Genomic DNA, 12,451 nt, shown 5'->3' with positions numbered 1-12,451 from the left:
ACAATAGGTTTACTGACCATATCAATAAGCAATGAATGTTTAAGGAATCTGAACTGAATGTGTGGTTCTCAGCAGGGAATATGGCTCAGACTATGAAGCATTTGCTTAGTGAGAAACTAAGACTGATTCCCGGAAGTCACACAAGCATGCTGGCCTGGCGGTGCATGTCTGTAGTCCCAGCACTGGGGAGGGAGAGAAAGGAAGACCTCGGGGCTTGCTGGCCAGTCAGTCTAGCCTAACTGGTGAGTTCCAGGCCGAGAAGACTCTGTCTCAACGGAGGCGAATTGGATGGCTGAGGATAACCGCTAAGGTTACACTAAGACTCTACTCTGTCCTCCGCTCACACACATACGTACGCACGCACAATGAGTACACATCCCAGACATACACATACCTAAAAAATAACAGTAAAGGATGAAAATGCTGACTCCATGTAAAGCACGGTAGGGATGGGGAAAGCCCTCTATCTACTCTTGTCAAAATGGAGTTCTTGGAACACGACGACCAAGTGACACGATGCTGTCACTGAGAGATATTTTAGGGTGTTGACTTGCCTAGATTTGACTTCCACGACTGAAAAAAAAAATGGAGGAATTAAAAAAATGGGGGCTGAAGAAATAGACACATGGCAGAGGGTTGACCTAGCATGTACAAGCCCTGGACTTTCAACACCCAGAACCAGGGCAGTAATCTAATTTTTCTGTCATAGATGCTCCACTGGTATTACTGGCAAAAATGTGGTCGATGAATGTCAGAGAGGTAGCTGCGTGACAAGAAAATGCCGGCGAGACTCAAAGACAGGGCTCTATGAACCCAAATGTAAATTTATCCCAAACAAATCCCAGACTGTTCCGGAATCCATAATGTTCATGCAAAATCTCAGTTCTGTAAGTACTTCCTATTTATTTTCTCAAAAAAAAAAAAAAAAAAGAAGAAGAAGACTCCTTGGGAAATTAACTGCAGAAGGGCAGAAGAAAATTAACATTAGGACTGATTCAAGGTAATCTTCTCCAGGCTGTGTGTGATGTGTCTGTGAATTATCCCGCTCCTTAGAAGCAGCCTGTGGCCTGTGCCTTTGCTTCAAGTGTGCAGGGTACTCTTCTCAAGGGAACCTTATGATGCCGCCATAGAGTACCTCTCCCTTCGCTTCTGTCTGTTGATCTTGTGTCAAGAGTAACAAGTGGAGCTTTCAACATTCTAAAATTTCCATTTTCTTCTCGCTAAAGCTTATCAAATGTTTACAAAGCGTTGCTGTTATAAAATTGTCATAGCAACAAGTTCACTGAGCTCGACCTAAAAATCTTTGAACTTACAGCCTGATGAGTGACAAGGTGTTTGGGAGTCAGACGATCTCAGTACAGAAACCCATTCTTCCGCTGTCATTGAGGGAAAACTGATAAATCGGAGATTTATTTCTCATCTATTCTTAAGATTTGTTTTTAATTGTGTGTGTCTGTGTGCCTGTGTATCTATGTAGGTGTGTACAAGGTCAGTGTGATTTCTGGAGCCTGCAGAGGCCATGGTCATTCAGTGTCTTGGTGCTGGAGTTACAGACAGTTGTGAGCCACCACATGGGTGCTGGGAACTGAACCCAGGTCCTCTATGCTCTTTATGCTGAGCCATCTTTTTAACCCCTTGTTCTCTCATCTTTAAGTGGAAACTAAAATATACGGTCTGCATTGTTATCGTTGTTGGTTTATAAGGGCCATTATAAACAATGTCTTAACAGTGCTTGACACAAACTAGACACAAACAGATTTTTAATTATAAAATTTATAATATAATTGGAAAATAACTACTTGGCTCTTTCTCAGGATTAGCCCATCTTTTGCTCTCCTAGTCTTTAATTGATAAAAATAACTAATTTTAATAGACACATAATAAATAAAGTGTGATATCCCAGTAGAGATATACAATATGTAATAGTCATCTAGAACTAACTGTCACATTCATCACCTCAAACACAAAGTTTTGTGTTGCAAATATTCGAAATCCTCATATCTTGGTAACTGTGATCACCCACTGGGTACACGGTCGCCGTATAAACACTGAATCCACTCCTGCTCTCTAGGTGAAATTTTACACCTAGTAACCAACTCTCTCATCTCCCCTTCTCACTCCGCTGCACAGCTGCAGTGAACTCATACTGGATTCTACTTCTATTAGATTAACTTTTCTTAGATGAGTAAAATACTTGTCTTCCTGTGTCTAGCTTATTTCAGCTAGCACAGTGTCCCCAAGGATCATCAATGCGTAACAAATAATAGTACTTCATTCATTTTATGGCATAATGTTCCATATATGCAACATTTCATTTATCTAGTCATCCACTGATGGATACTTACCTTGACTATATTTCTGTTTTTTGAGAAGCACAGCCAAGATGGCCATACAACAAGAGTAACATACTGATTTCCTTACAGTGATTCCTATATATACCCAGTTATGGGATTTCTGGGTCTTCTAGTATTTCTATTTTAGGTTTTGGAGAAACTTCTATAGTTTGCCCTAAAAATGACAGAATTAATTCATATACCTAACCAACAATGCAAGTTTATCTTTCCAGTATTCTCTTCAACATTTATTTGGCTTTTTTATTATAGCCATCTAACTAAAGGGAGATGGGTTTTTTTCCTTCACTGTGGCTATAATCTACACTTCTTGACAACAGTGTTAAATTTTTTTACATATCTATCATTCATTTGTAGGTCTGTTCTTCTAAATGTCTATTCTTATCATCTGCTGATTTTCAGTCAGATTATTTGTGGACTTTACTGCTCAAGTTCTTCCCTCAAATACCATAAATTCTGAATATCAATCTCTTGTTAGATGAGCAGTTTACTTTGTTTTCTGCTACTGGGAAGACTGTGTATTTATGTTTATTTATTTGCTGTGCATCCCAGTGTTGATGGGAAGAAAAGTTTCTATACAGGTAGAAATATATAAAATATGAGACTTACGAAAGTATTCAAAACAACTAATCAAAATAATATATCTCCAAAATGCAAGATCGGTTCATTAAAAGAAGCAAATTGCTGGCAACAAATATTTACAAGGCAGAGGTTTATAAAGCTCTATAGTTTCTAATAAAGTTTAAAAGTCTTATGAAGCCTAGGGAATGATGAAAATCCAAGTAGAAATTCAGTCTTTAAATTTTCTTCTAAAAATTTTTAAAATGTATTCATTTTATGTGAACAGGTGTTTTCCCTCTCACCACGCATGTGCCTGGTGCCCACAGATTCCAGAAGAGGGTGTCAGAGTCCCTGGGACTGTGTTACAGATAGTCGTGAACCACCATGTGGGTGCCAGGCAAGGTCCTCTGCAAGAGCAGCCAATATTATTAACCATCTTTCCAGGCCTCTCTTACGTCCCCATAGTCTTCCCAGGTTTTAAGTGGATGTGCCTCATGGGCGTATTTGCCACGTGACTGAGGAACTTCTCGGCTGAAACTGGGACAACAAAGATTTAACAACCAAACAGACAGGAAATTGTGTGCCTCAAGAGGGTGTTCAGAACACACATCCCCGGTTCCTCATCATCCACCACCAAGGCACTTGACTAGCAGGAGGGGTGGTGGTTTGAATGTAGTTGGCCCCCATAAGCTCATAGGGAGTGGCACTATTAGAATGTGTGGCTTTGTTGGAGTAGATATAGCCTAGTATGAGTAGGTTGGAGGAAGTGTGTCACCACGGAGAGGGCTTCTGAGGTCTCAGATATGCTCAGGCCACAGCCAGGGTCCCAGATCACTTCCGATTGCCCTCAGATCAAGACTGCAGAACTCTCAGCTTCTTATCCAGCACCATTTCTGCCTTCAAGCCACCATGTCGCGCCATGATGACAGTGGACTAAACCTCTACTGCTATAAGTCAGCCCCAATTAAATGTTTTTCTAAGAGCTGCCATGGTCATGGTGTCTCTTCACAGCAATAGAAACCCTGACTAAGACAAGAGGTGACTTCTACTGCCTACCAGGTACATGAATAATAAGGAGATGCCTAAGTGCCTGAAATATACAGGAAAGCTAATCACACAAGACATTGTTTGGAGACAAAATATTGTATGTTAGACATGTATCTTATCTGAAATAATAGTAATTTCTAATTATCATAGCATTGATTAAATATACTATATACTCAGAGCATAAACTCAGACCCAGGAGATAAATTATGTAAATTTTTGAACAACCTATTATTTCTTTCCCTTGACCTTCAATCAATTTCAAGTCCAGCACTGTGATAAAAAGCTAGAAATAAATAATTATAAGATGAACTGTTTTTGAAGAATTCAGTTTAATGAGAGAGATATAAATACCAGGAAAAGTTTTAATACAAAGTAGGAAGAGATAGAGCTAATGCTGATGCTTCTGAAGGGCAGACAACAGCTTCTATCTGTCCAGTCTCCTATGATCCGGGGAGCAAAGCACGGCCGGGCCTCTTAGTGCTTGAATTGGAAGCAAGAACTTTCCAATGGATGCTTTTTAGACTAGAGTTGGAAGAGGCAAGTATAATGTGCCAAAGCATGAAGACGGAGAGGATTACATGCCAAAAACAAACCTGACCAAAGCAGAGTGTGTCCAGCTTCACCTGGCCTCCACTCCAGGCTTGTAAAATCAGTGTCCAAAAGTCTGACAACAAAGTGATTCTCGTCAGGAGACAAATCCTGTTCAGGATGCACAGCGGCTAACTTCGTATCTGGAAAAGAAGGTGATCCCTTACAAGTGTTTACAATATCCTATTTAAATTGTTTTTCCCCCAGGTGGTTGAATTTTGCACAGAAAAAACCCACAATACGGAAGCCCCAAACCTACAAAATAAAATGTGCAACCGCAGAAGCACGTGGGACGTAATCGAGGAGTCGGCTGATTTCCGGAATGCCCCGCCCATGGGAGGAGTAGAAGCACCGCCCCCACCTACGTTTTCATTGCTGAAGTCCAAACAGCGAGTGGTCTGCTTGGTGCTGGACAAATCTGGAAGCATGAGCAAAGTAAGACACTTTCTACTGGAGTCCTTAAATTAAGTATTTAAGTTAAATATAAATATTTTAAAAATATAAATAGTCCTTAAATTAAGTATTTAAGTTAAATATAAATATTTTAAAAATATAAATATCATTTAATTTTAGTTTAGTTTTAATAAACTAAACGCATATGTTTATGCCAATGAAACAGTGAGATAAAAATGATTAGAGGGAGGTTATAAGATTATGGATAATTTTATCTCATAACTTTTAGCTCTAACTAAAAAAGATTTAATTGCACGCGAACACACACACACAAATGAAGTCAAGTGAAATGGTGCCTGCCTAATCTTAGCTACTCAGGAGGCTGAAACAGGAACGTCTCTGTGTCTGTCGGTTTTAAGCCAACCTGGGCAACCTAGCAAGATCTAGTCTCAGAAAAAAGTAAGGAAAGGGAAAAAAAAGGGAAATTATCCATGATTACACCATCAAACATATCACTTCATTCTTTTCTTATTCTTAATGTTTACCTTTTTCTTCAAAAAATGCAATTATGTTTTGTATGTTTCTATAACATGAATTTAAAACTCCCCATGTAAAAATGATTCTATGAAAGATTTTAATCGTATGTCAGTCTTGCTAAGCAGCAAGCACAGGGCCTGCTTGGGTTCACACAAGGTCCTCTGCACATAAGACATAGCTGTTAGCCTAGTGTTTTTATGGGGCTCCTGACAGTGAGAATGGCTGAGCCTCTTGAGCCTGCTCTTGGGACTCTTTTCCTCCTGTGGGGTTGCCATGTCCAACTTTAATATCTTAGTTTTGCTAGTTTTGCCTCATTCTATTATATTTTATTTTGTCATGTATGGTTGTTATCTCTTAGAAGCCTGTACTTTTCTAAGGAGAGACAGAAAGGGAGTGGATCCAGAGGAGAGAGGAGGTGGGGGAGGAACTGGGAGGAGTAGAGGGAGGGGAAACTCTAATCTAGATATATTTTATGGGAGAATAATTTATTTTCAATAAAAGGAAAATGGCAAAAAATAAAAAGAGATACATCATATTTAATGATTATGTCATATATATGATGTAATTTAATCAAGTCCCTATAGTTGGACATCTTTGATGTTTTTCTACTTGGTATTTATTAAAACATACATTTTTAAAAATATTTCATTCAGATAATTATTTAATAGATTGTTAGATAAAAAATGTAAGAGTTTTATAAATAACTAGTGGTTTTAAGATTTATTTATTTTATTTCATGTGTATATATGTGTGAGCCACTGTATATGTGTATATGTGTTTATGTGTATATGTTTGTGTGAGCCACTGTATATGTGTATATGTGTTTATGTGTATATGTGTATGTGAGCCACTGTGTCTCGTGTCTGCAGAGGCCAAAAGAGGATCTGATCCTCCGGAAGTGGAGGCACAGTCCGTGTGAACCACATCAGGGCTCTGGGAGCAGAACCCAGATCCTCTGCAAGAACAGAAGGACTCTTTTCTTTTGAGTTTTTATTTCTTCACCTTTTTGTTTTTACATCCCAACCAAGGTTTCTCCTCCACCCTCTCCTCCCCTCTCCCGACCCATATTCTTCCTCCTGTTTCTCTTCAGATTCAGGTGGGAAGTCTTAACCGCTAACTGTCAAAACCCCAAACTGGTTTTTTTTTCTTCGACTTTATTTTTTAATGAAATGAAGAAGCTAAACTTTAAAATACACCAATGAATTATTATCAAGATCCTTGGTGACTTTTGTCCGTCACCGATCTGACAAGGTGTTGAGAGACTCCAGAGCTGCTCATGTATCGTTTCTCTTCTTACAGGGAAACAACGGCACTCGGCTCATCCGAATGAACCAAGCAGCAGAGTTGTATTTAATTCAAATTATTGAAAAGGAATCCTTGGTTGGCATGGTCACATTTGATAGCACTGCTACAATCCAAAATAATCTAATAAGAATGATCAATGAGAGCTCCTATCTAGAGATCAGCGCAAACCTGCCTCAAGAAGCTGGGGGTGGAACTTCAATTTGCAACGGACTCCGAAAAGGATTTGAGGTTAAAAAAGAAAATTAATTACTATCACTTGCCATTGACTATTTTTAACTTTCAGCAAGGGTCGTGAGTTCCTGGGCGCCTCATTTAATAACATTCTAACCTGATCAAAACAGTCATCTGTGAGAAGAAAGCGGCACCCTTTCCTGCTCTCTGTGGCACCTCTGTGTCCCGCTGGAAGACGGGGCAAACCAAGACTGCGGCTTGGAACCATAACACAAAGGTTCTCTTCAGCTCACTCTAAAGCAGAAATATAACGACTCCCCCCAGGACTAAACCGCAGTTTCTTCTTGCTTTTCATTTATTCAGAAATTATTTTCCTGTGATTAGTAATGCGGCTTTTCCCGTTCAGGCAATTACCTCCAGTAACCAGACGACTTCCGGTTCTGAGATCATATTGCTGACAGATGGGGAAGATGATCAAATAAGTTCCTGCTTTGAGGAGGTCAAACACAGTGGTGCCATCATCCACACCATCGCCCTGGGGCCTTCCGCTGCCAAAGAACTGGAGACTCTGTCAAACATGACCGGTACACTTCAGAATAGAGTTTGGACTGGCAATCGTCTGTAGTCTGTTCTGCCACACATGTTCTTTCCAATATACTGAAAACTGCTCAAAAAAAAAATCCGTCTCAAAATTAATCTTTGCTTCTTCCCACATGGGTTCTTCTCTCCTCCCTCCCACTCTTCCATTGCGGACTTCTCACGTTCTCCATTATCCGCTGTCATCGTTCATTCTTCCCCTGATTTCAACCAATACCGCTAATCAGAACTTTATTTCTCTATGGTTTCTCAACTGCATCCACGACTATTTCTCAGTTTAAAAACACATTCGAGCCCACAACAGATGTTTGGACATCCCAATTCTAAGGAAGCGCAAAGGGAAGCCTAGAAGTGATTTGCCTAAGTCCTGACTGGGTCCCCATTCAGAACTCACCCCATCGTGGAGTATTTCTGTCAGGTCCTAACGAACTCTAAGCCTTGTGCGGGCTACTTCAGTAATCTTGCTGGTGGGTTTGCTGATATTTATTAGTTCTACAAGTATGTATTGAATATCATATTCTAAGCAATCATTTCTCCCCCGCAACCTATTCTTTCTTAGCTTCTTACATGCAAGTAACCTCCCTCTTCCTTAATGTCTCCATTATCTATCTTTATCAATCTTAACTTCATTCTAAACCGTCAGTATTGAATTATCACTGATGTGGTTTTGATCCAACTAAAAAAACGAGTCATTAGCTTCTAATTTCTGTGGTCTTATATTTTATTTGGACTTTGCTAAGATAGCATGCACTTCCTTCTGGTGACTGATGATCAATTAGAAAAATGTTTCAATACTTTAAATTTCCCTCTGTTCTTATTACACTCCTTTTGAGCAAGGTTTTAGTAATTTTAGAATTCTGCCTGGGACGCTACAAGCTACGTATCTTAGATAGACTGTTAAAGAGATCAATGACCGCACAAAGTAAATGGGGTTTTCCCATTTAAAACTCCCCTTTAGGAGGGCTTCGCTTTTATGCCAATGAAGACATAAATGGCCTTATCGATGCTTTCAGTGGGATTTCATCTAGGAGTGGCAACATCGCCCAGCAGGCTCTGCAGGTCAGCAAAACCCTTTGTCTTCTAACTGTTGCAGTGAACGCCCATCATCCTAATTATTAACTATTCTCTAACACCTCTTCCTTAAGAGCAGTCTCATTGTACGGAGAAAGCACTTCCCTACCGAAGTTGCTTTTCCATGGCTCACACGTGCCTCATCTCTTACAGTCCTTTATTCCTTACAAGATTATTTTTACTCTTTGTAATTTTAATAATTTAATTTATTCCTTAACTATGATTTGACTGAAATATATTTAATTATTTTTTGAAACTTAAAATTACACTGAACTAACTAAATTTTAGAATTCCATAGTAACAACATTTGAGGTTTTAGCATGTCTGTTTTTTTTTATTTCTCTAACAGTTGGAGAGCAAAGCCTTGACCATTGCAGGGAAGGGACGGATAAATGGTACAGTGCTGGTGGACAGCACCGTTGGCAACGACACTTTCTTTGTGGTCACCTGGACGGCACAAAAGCCAGACATTATTCTTCATGATCCGAAAGGAAAAAAATACACAACCTCAGACTTCCGAGAAGATAAGCTAAATATATACTCTGCTCGACTTCGAATACCAGGCATCGCAGAGGTGAGTCTGTTCTTTGGTTTTCATCAATTATCAATTTATGTTAGAAAAGAAAGGCCCCTTGTATGTTCTCAATACTAAAACAGTACCAGATAATTCATCTCGAAAATAAGCTTAATGGAACACATAAGGATTCATTCTCACGCTATTAGTCTATAAACTCAGATATTAAAAGTCATTATTTAGGCTGCGGCAGACCCTGAGCTTGTTCCATTCCTATCATCACAAAAGTAATTATTATTCTTCTTTTTAGATTTCTAGGCAATTATATATCCTAAGCACAGAGTAAGAAAATACTATCAAAGCTCTTAAAATATATTTTTTTTCCAGACAGGTACATGGACTTACAGCCTCTTAAATAAGAATGTCATATCTCAGTTGCTAACGGTGACAGTGACCACTCGAGCAAAAAGTCCTACCACGCTCCCGGTCATCGCGACTGCTCACATGAGTCAAGACAGCACGGTACCCTAGCCCGATGATTGTTTACGCCCGAGTCAGCCAAGGGTTCTTGCCTGTTCTGGGAGCCAATGTCACGGCCATTATAGAAGCCGAAGATGGACATCAAGTCACACTGGAGCTGTGGGACAACGGGGCAGGTAATGGGAACTGGCATCGACACTGAATTTAAAATTCTCTCACTGTGCTCCCCTCAATGCTTCCTCTGTATGCTTAAGAACTGAATTTCAATGTGCGCGAAGTCTACTTGTAATGTGTTAAACCTCTGCAGGGCTGTAAGTACCACTGCCATCTTTAAAGTGCCCTTGCTGTTTAACTTTACCCGTGGAAGGAACTCGAGGCCAATTTTTCTCCATCTCCATTGTCGGCGTCTTAATGCACTTTGTTTTCTTTCTATTTTCTTCTTTGGATAAGTTTCTTATATGAAATAAAGAACAGCTATTATTAAGCAAATGGGCACCATCAAAGGACTGAATCCTACTGTGAATGATTCCAAAACCGCGAGATTATCATGTGACCAAGACAGGCTTGGATGCAAAATGGTCTGACCCTAGGACTCAAGGACCTGAAACTGTGCTCCCTTATCTGTGACGTCACCGACATCACCTGTGCTCACAGTCACAACTGTCATTGTTCTTACTAAATGACTAATTCTTACATTTCAATGCCAAGGTGCTGATACACTCAAAAATGATGGTATCTACTCAAGATACTTCACAGAGTACCATGGGAATGGGAGATACAGCCTAAAAGTCAAGGCCCAGGCAAGAAAACACATCACTAAACTACATTTAAAACAACCGAACAAGTCTCTCTATATACCAGGCTACATTGAAAATGGTAAGTAACACTCAAACAGAAATATGTGTGGTTTAGGTCTAAAGAACACAACAAGCATCAGAAACATAACCGACTACAGAAAAGTCAAGGATATAATTTCTTGTAATCAATCATCTGAATGCTTCAAAATCAAATTCAGGTCCAGTGGACCCGTAGACTGTATTTCTGCAAATTATTAACACCCATCTTGTTGTTCTGTTTACATTTCTAAGCTTCACACAGCATCTTCTATGATGCCGTCTCAGTGCTAGAGGCTGAAGTTGCAAATATGGATAAAACACAACTCGCGTCCTCAAAAGATTTACGGACAAGTATTAGACAGAGATTGGTTAAAATATAGTTTAGCTAGAATTGTAATGTTCCCTCGTCCAATTCAAAGTGATGTTAAAACAAGCTTTTCTTTCCCTACACACTGTCACTTCTCAATGTCTTCTGTTAATCAACATTAGCACCAAGTCGCTGCAAGATCAACCTACAAGAACAGACATGAAAATATAGAAAGTCATTTGTTGTTGTTTGTTGTTGTTGCCGGGGTGTAGGTCAAATTACGCTGAATCCACCCAGACCTGAGGTTCCAGAAGCCACAGAAGCTCCAGTGGAAGACTTCAGCAGACTAACCTCTGGAGGGTCGTTTACCGTGTCTGGAGCGCCTCCCGGTGGCAACCACACTCATGTGTTCCCACCCAGTAAAGTCACAGATCTGGAGGCCAAGTTTGAAGGAGATCATATCCACCTCACCTGGACGGCCCCTGGCGAGGTCCTCGACAAAGGAAAAGGTGAGCTAGGTGTTGAGTTTTAAAATGTTCTAAAAGAAATTCATTGTCTTTCACTGGCTTAAACTTCCCCAAAATCTTAATTCTGGGTAACATTTATGGAGTGGCTACAACAGCCCATTGCTCACCTACTTCAGATGTAAAAACTCAAACCCCAAAGGATACAAGTTGACCCAAATTATCTGTGTCTAAATACTTTAAATTTTCAACCCAGGTTTTTTTGGATTTTTTTTTTTATCAAATTGTCTCTCTCAGTTTGAACTATTTTTAAATTAAATGAGGAGACTAAGTAACACCATTCTCTTGGGTTCTGTTATTGTAAACAAAGACAATTTTCTAAACATTTCTGGTTTTACTCAATTTTATTCAATTACTGTTCAGTTTCAAACACTATTGGGCTCTCTGGGACAAAGTCTACTCTTAGAAATCAATTAAGTACAAAATACACATAGGTAAACAAGTAACCTCAGACAGATAGATGACAGATGATAGATAGATAGATAGATAGATAGATAGATAGATAGATAGATAGATAGATAGATAGATAGATGTTAGAGATAAACTGTAATTTTAGTTACAGATAGATAGATAGATTAGATAGATAGATAGATGATAGATAGATAGATAGATAGATAGATAGATAGATAGATAGATAGATAGATAGATGTTAGAGATAAACTGTAATTTTAGTTATAGATAGATAGATAGATACATAGAAGCAGATAGACAAACAGATCACAATTCTTAAGATATTTTATGTCAATTTCTCTATTGGATTTCTAAACTCGGTGTGGAATTCAGTGCTCCTGCAGGCTGCTCCTGCCCTTCCCAGCAGCTGTGTTCCAGTCACCGTGAATTATTTACTGAAGTGTTCCAAACACCGTTCACTCATTATCATTTACAAATCTCACTTCAGAATACCAGCAGCCAAAAACTTTCGTTGAATAAACCAAATGACTAAGTCCTGTTTTACACTTTAAAAGCGGAGATGAGAAAGATGGCAGTCGTAAAATGAAGGTGCCGGTCGAGGTCGGCCTGGGTCCCGAGCACACCTGTACTTAGTGCTCATCACTTCTGCGCCCTGTGACTCACCCTCAGCTGCTCTCCGCTTGTCTTTCCCTGGGTGCCCCACCCCCACCCCATTACTCCTTCTCTCAACGTAATAAAAAGCCACAACAGATGCTCAC

The 12,451-nt window shown here is 39.5% G+C and overlaps 2 protein-coding genes across 2 annotated transcripts in view; both read left to right on the top strand.

The window, feature by feature from the left end:
• The window catches only part of LOC113457211 (calcium-activated chloride channel regulator 3A-1-like), a 26,635-nt gene extending 14,423 nt beyond the window's left edge, over positions 1-12,212 (top strand). The window contains 11 exon segments of the mRNA XM_026783893.1: positions 710-887; positions 4,755-4,982; positions 6,777-7,010; positions 7,360-7,537; positions 8,509-8,609; positions 8,971-9,195; positions 9,523-9,647; positions 9,649-9,791; positions 10,324-10,491; positions 11,031-11,267; positions 12,181-12,212. Coding sequence (XP_026639694.1) covers positions 710-887; positions 4,755-4,982; positions 6,777-7,010; positions 7,360-7,537; positions 8,509-8,609; positions 8,971-9,195; positions 9,523-9,647; positions 9,649-9,791; positions 10,324-10,491; positions 11,031-11,267; positions 12,181-12,212 — 1,849 coding nt within the window.
• A 63-nt stretch (positions 12,213-12,275) lies between these two features.
• The window catches only part of LOC101991468 (calcium-activated chloride channel regulator 3A-1-like), a 12,215-nt gene continuing 12,039 nt past the window's right edge, over positions 12,276-12,451 (top strand). Inside the window, exon 1 of the mRNA XM_026783892.1 lies at positions 12,276-12,293. Coding sequence (XP_026639693.1) covers positions 12,276-12,293 — 18 coding nt within the window. The remainder of the gene's footprint in view (positions 12,294-12,451) is intronic.

Source organism: Microtus ochrogaster, chromosome 21 (genome assembly GCF_000317375.1).
Source record: "Microtus ochrogaster isolate Prairie Vole_2 chromosome 21, MicOch1.0, whole genome shotgun sequence".
In the NCBI taxonomy this organism is placed as follows: domain Eukaryota; kingdom Metazoa; phylum Chordata; class Mammalia; order Rodentia; family Cricetidae; genus Microtus; species Microtus ochrogaster.
Note: the sequence above shows the minus strand (reverse complement) of the source record. Positions and strands in the feature narration are given on the sequence as shown.